Raw genomic sequence first — 5498 nt, forward strand, 5'->3', positions numbered from 1 at the left:
CTCCCCCCGTTGAGAGGGTACTGATCAACCATAAATTTTTCTTTATGGATCTATAACGAGTATGACGAATTATTTGTGAGCGCTATGTATCAACGTAATGATCGAACATTGAATTTACGCATTTGTCGCATTACAATATGAATATGGTGTTACAATGTTATCGCCGCCGCAATGGTAAGCAGAACAAGAACGTGTTATTGTTCGATTGGGAGAGGACAAAGGCATTTTGTAGTTCGCCTTATCTCTCCTTTCGTGGTCTTGATATCGGCTGATCTTGCTATGCCGTCTTCACCTGGATATAATTTCGTGATGCGGCCCAACGCCCACTGCGTGCAAGGAAGACCTTTATCCTTGATGAGGACGACTGCTCCGATCTTTATTTCCGGACCATTTGTGACCCATTTGGCACGACGTTGGAGTTCGTTGAGGTACTCCAAATTCCATCGAGCCCAAAAGTCCTGTCGCACCTTTGATATGTGTTGTCAGGCGGACAGCCTATTGACTGAAACAGCTTGTAGGTCGCCCTCAGGAAGGGAGGTGATTGATTTGCCGATTAAGTAATGGGCAGGCGTTAATACCAGCATGTCGTTCGGATCGGAAGTAATAGATGTTATCGGTCTTGAATTTAATATGCCTTCAATTTCGATAGCAAACGTGTTCAATTCTTCGAACGTGAATAGAGTGTCGCCCACTACGCGTTTGAGATGATGATTAAATATTTTTACCGTCGACTCCCATAACCCTCCGAAGTGCGGAGCTATAGGCGGTATAAAATGCCAGGAAATGCGCAATTCGTTCGCGTACTTATCCACGCGTTTCATGTGTTCGTTAGAATTGAACAAAGCATAAAGATCTTTTAGTTGATTGTTGGCACCGATGAAATTAGTTCCGTTGTCGGAATAAATGTGTTCGGGAACACCGCGTCTCGCAACAAAGCGTCGTAACGCTGCGAGAAATCCGTCCGAGGATAGATCACTCACTATCTCAAGATGTACTGCCTTTATGCACATACAGACGAATACGCATACGTACACTTTAACCCGATTCCGGTTTCGATGTTTCTTTTCTTTGATATAAAATGGTCCGCAAAAATCAATGCCGGTGTGATTGAACGGTGTGGCTTCGCGTACGCGGTTAGGTGGAAGATCCCCCATTTTGTATTCGACTGTTGTCGGATCGAATCGCGTGCAACGTATGCATTTGCGTATGACCTTGCGCACTTGATTTTTGCCGTCAAGTAACCAAAATTTTTGCCTAATTATGTATAATGTAGTTTGAATTCCCGTATGATAATGTCTTTCGTGTGTTTCGCGTATAATCTGATCGGTAAGATGATGCCGACTCGGAATCAGTACTGGGTGTTTTTGCGCGAATGTTAAGTTTGACGATCTGAGACGTCCTCCGACGCGAATCAAACCGTCTTCGTCTAAGAAGGGATCCAGATTCGCGATCTTGCCCTTGTTAATAGGCCGCTTGTTTTTTAATTTTTCGAGCTCGACGGCGAATTGAACCCCTTGATAGATTTTTAATACCCGTACTTCGGCTTCACGTATTTCCTTCGCGCTCAATGACCCGCTATATTTGTTCGACCTTCGCAGTCGGAGACAATAAGCTACGATTTTGCATAGTTTAGTATAAGACGAATACCTTTCGAGTATGCTAGTGTCATTAAACATCGTCGTTAAACAAGTATTTCCCTTTACTTCTAATACTTCGGTGGTTTGTGGAATTTCGTTAGGCCAACTATCCTCGGTTTTAGTTAACCACGAAGGTCCTGCCCGCCACAGCTCGTTTTGTATGAATGAGTGGGGTAATTGTCCCCTCGAGATTGCATCGGCTGGATTATCCTCAGATCTTATATGACGCCATTCGATTGAGTTAGTATTTTCTTGTATTTCCGCAACCCGATTCGCGACGTAAGTTTTGAGTAAGTATGGGGGCATTTTCAGCCAGTGCAACACGATAGTCGAGTCGCACCAAAAGATAGTCCGGTTAAGCGAGAAATTCAATGTCCTGACTGTTTCGCTATATAATCGCGCTAAAAGTAACGCGCCGCATAATTCTAGCCGCGGGATAGTGACCGTTTTGAGTGGAGCTACTCGTGACTTGGCGCACACTAATCTACTTATCACCTTTTTATTGTCTCCCACAGATCGAAGGTACAAACATGCTCCGTAGCCTGTATTGCTAGCATCACAAAATCCATGTAATTGGATGTTATGATGTTTCTCTACCGTAATTTTACGATCGAAAGTGACCTGATTGAGGGCTTCCAATTGTCGAACGAATTCTGTCCATTCTGTGTAAGTGGACTGTGGGATAGATTCGTCCCATTGCACCTTGCTTTTCCACACTTCTTGTATTAGACGTTTCGCATATAAAACTACGGGACCTAAAAGACCTATGGGATCGTAAATTTTCGCGATTTCCGATAAGATTTTTCTCTTTGTTATCGTTTCTGATATTTTAATTGGATTGGTTGAATAACGTATTTTGTCGTTAATGGTGTTCCACGAGATGCCTAATGTTTTTAGAGATCGATCGTCTGTCAATATGTAATTAGCGTGTAACACATGATTGGGTAAATCATCGACAACGCGTGCGTCGTTTGAGGCCCATTGTCTAATGTGGAAACCGCCGCGTGCTAGTAAAGAGATTATTTCATCTCTTAGGTCTCGAACTTGATGGATAGACTCGCCGCCGGTCAACAGATCGTCTACATATAAATCGTCTTTGAGGACCTTAGCTGCATTAGGATATGCGCGACCCTCATCTTCCGCTAGTTTTTGGAGAGTACGGATCGCTAGAAACGGTGACGACGAGACGCCAAATGTGAGCGTGTTTAGTTGATACGTCTTTACTTTACCGTCTTCGCGCCACAGTATTTGCTGAAATCGACGGTCGTCTTCGTGTAACAGCACCTGTCGATACATTTTCTCTATATCCGCGGTGATTACGTAGTTGTATGTGCGAAATCGGATTAAATGCGAGAAGAGTTTATCCTGTATCGTGGGCCCTATCAGTAGGATGTCGTTTAACGACACACCGCTTGTAGATTTTGCTGACGCATCAAACACGATACGAACCTTAGTAGTGTTACTCGATTCCTTGATAACGGCGTGGTGCGGCATGTAAAATCCGTCATCGCCGGGAGAATTCACTAACGACATGTGACCTAATCTTTCGTATTCTTCGATAGTCCGCGTGTATTCAGTTTTTAAAGACGGATTTCGATCTAATTTATGCATTAATGCGGATAGGCGTTTAAGCGCGACGGACCTCGATTCGCCTATATAGACGTTGGGATCGCGAAATGGTAAACGAACTACGTAACGTCCGTCGTGGTTGCGTGAAACGTTTTTCACGAAGTGTGCTTCGCATTTGATATCTTCTTCCGATTTCGCTCTGTCGACCGCAACTTCCTCGATTGTCCAAAATTTTGTTATTTGTGTTTCTAGATCTATTAAGTACGACGACGCGGTTTTCGCCGGAATCCGAGACGAAACACCGCCGGCAATAATCCATCCCAAACGTGTTTTTTGTAAATACAGGTCTTGCTTATGGCATGACAAATTAATCTGACCGACGGAGAACAGCGACAGCGTGGCACCGGAACCGATTAACAAATCGACAGGGCGTGGTAGATGGAATTCTGGATCCGCGAGTTTTATGTTCGGGGGTATTCCAATCGAGTCTCGCGGAAAAATCTCAGACGGAATCAAGTCGGCAATGATTGGCAAAGTTAAGCATGTCAAGTTCTTCTGAAAACCGTCGCGAATTGATCGAATAGTGATTTGAACTATGCCCTTAGATGTAGAATGCATGGTATCGATTGTGCTAACCGGTATCGATTGCGGAATCGTGTTTATGCCTAATCGTTTTACAACAGATTCAGAAATAAAGTTGGCGGTGGCACACGTGTCCAGGAGAGCGCGGCATCTCACGAGATTACGTTGATTGTCGTAGATATGTATTAATGCACTCGTTAATAACTGTGGCGTAAATTTAGGTGTTACAGTCGCGAGACTCGTCACGGTTCCCCCGGACGCGCCGGCTAGTCAATCGGTTTTAACGGCTTCGGAATGAGAGGTATCAGGTTTAACAACAGGCGTATACTTGTCATCGTGTATGAGCGTATTATGACGTTTTTTGCAAATAGTACAATTGGAAAATTTGCACTGAACTCCCCGATGGGACCGTAAACAATTGTAGCAGAGTTTCGCGTTTTTTACCGTTTCAATGCGTTTCGAAACAGGCCACTGCTTGAACGTCTCACACAAATAGAGCGGATGACGCTTAACAGTGCACGCTACGCATTTTTGTCCCGTGCTCGATATGAACGCTTGGTTTGGAGGCTGAATACGCCTTTTCTTGGCCGGAATCTCCCCCTTGTACCTCTCAGTATCCGTCGCCTTCGTTCTTTCCCTTTTTGACGCACAAACCGCGGTCTTGTATAAAAATTCGTATAGTTGTTCGAGGGAGGGAAGTTCATCTCTATCGAGAAATGCTTCCCACCTTTCCTGGGTAACCCTTGGCAATTTATTTTCAAGGATATGTACTATCATTTCGGGCCCGACCGTAGTTCCTAACGCGTTTAACGACGCGAGATGTTGTTGCGTATCATCGGCTAATTTGGATAAACCGTCCGTGGTTTCCCTTTCTAACGTAGGTAAGTTCAAAATCAATAAAAGATGACGCGAGATCAATATCCGCTTTACTTCGTACGCTTTCTCTAATAACTCCCAGGCTCGAGAATAGTTAATTCCATCGACCGAGAAAATTCTCAATTTATTCGCGGCCTCGCCTTTCAACGCTGCCCTCAAATAGTGGAACTTGTCTATGTCTGTTAAATCCGACTGCGCGTCTATCAGATTGCGAAAGGCATTTTTAAACGATAGCCAATTTTCATATTTGCCGTCAAACGTAGGCAACGGCGCTTCCGGTAGCTTAATTCGTCGGCCTTTGTTAGTTGTTACGGATGCTGATTCCCTGATCTGAACCTCGTTACTCGACGTGCTTGCCATCGATGAATTTACCGGGTTTAAGATGTTCTCGACTCTAGCCGCGAGTGCGTAGAATCGCTCTTGGACATTAGTGAACTCGTCCTCGTGCGCGTCGTTGGGATCTAAGACCGCGAGTTCGTCGTTGGTTTCTTCGAATGCGCGGTACAATTCTGTGAGACGCGTCATACGCAATTTTAATGCGGTATTATCCAAACCTTCTTTGTCGAGAAGATTGGTTAAATGAGTAATCTGTGACTTTAACGACGTCCGTTTTTGAATAAACAATTTGATTTTATTGGACATCGCGATGGTTTGCCTTAAATTTAGACCGAACGACACACTGGTTTAGTAGAAGTTATAAATACCGCCCTATGGTATGTTGTTTGTGGGTTCGCGTTCGAAAGTGTGGCTGCTATCGTCGTTCCCTCGCTTGGTTACTGGTCGCTTCGATCCTTCTCGCGTCAGGGACTGCGAACCTCACAGGAGGCACCAAAA

At 44.5% G+C, this 5498-nt stretch overlaps 3 protein-coding genes across 3 annotated transcripts; all 3 read right to left on the reverse strand.

The window, feature by feature from the left end:
* Positions 1 to 347: 347 nt before the first annotated feature.
* LOC105556701 lies at positions 348 to 1359 on the reverse strand. The gene has a single exon (XM_012003793.1). The coding sequence runs from the start codon at positions 1152 to 1154 to the stop codon at positions 483 to 485; it is 672 nt and encodes a 223-aa protein (XP_011859183.1). The 5' UTR covers positions 1155 to 1359; the 3' UTR covers positions 348 to 482.
* On the reverse strand, positions 1234 to 3824 carry LOC105556702. The gene is made up of 2 exons (XM_012003794.1): positions 1356 to 3824; positions 1234 to 1254 (listed from the first exon to the last, which is right to left on the reverse strand). Exons 1-2 carry the CDS (start codon positions 3822 to 3824, stop codon positions 1234 to 1236), a joined length of 2490 nt encoding a protein of 829 aa, XP_011859184.1.
* A 234-nt stretch (positions 3825 to 4058) lies between these two features.
* Positions 4059 to 5306, reverse strand: LOC105556703. The gene has a single exon (XM_012003795.1). It carries the CDS (start codon positions 5304 to 5306, stop codon positions 4059 to 4061), a length of 1248 nt encoding a protein of 415 aa, XP_011859185.1.
* Positions 5307 to 5498: the final 192 nt, after the last annotated feature.

This window comes from Vollenhovia emeryi, unplaced genomic scaffold (genome assembly GCF_000949405.1).
Source record: "Vollenhovia emeryi isolate VEMERY1.0 unplaced genomic scaffold, V.emery_V1.0 DF939833.1, whole genome shotgun sequence".
In the NCBI taxonomy this organism is placed as follows: Eukaryota; Metazoa; Arthropoda; class Insecta; order Hymenoptera; family Formicidae; genus Vollenhovia; species Vollenhovia emeryi.

Coding starts and splice junctions, on each gene's coding strand:
- LOC105556701 (XM_012003793.1), bottom strand. CDS start 1,154: ATGGGGGATCTTCCACCTAACCGCGTACGCGAAGCCACACCGTTCAAT.
- LOC105556703 (XM_012003795.1), bottom strand. CDS start 5,306: ATGTCCAATAAAATCAAATTGTTTATTCAAAAACGGACGTCGTTAAAG.
- LOC105556702 (XM_012003794.1), bottom strand. CDS start 3,824: ATGCATTCTACATCTAAGGGCATAGTTCAAATCACTATTCGATCAATT. Junction 1,255..1,355: donor CATTCGCGCAAAAACACCCA/GTACTGATTCCG, acceptor ATACATAATTAG/GCAAAAATTTTGGTTACTTG.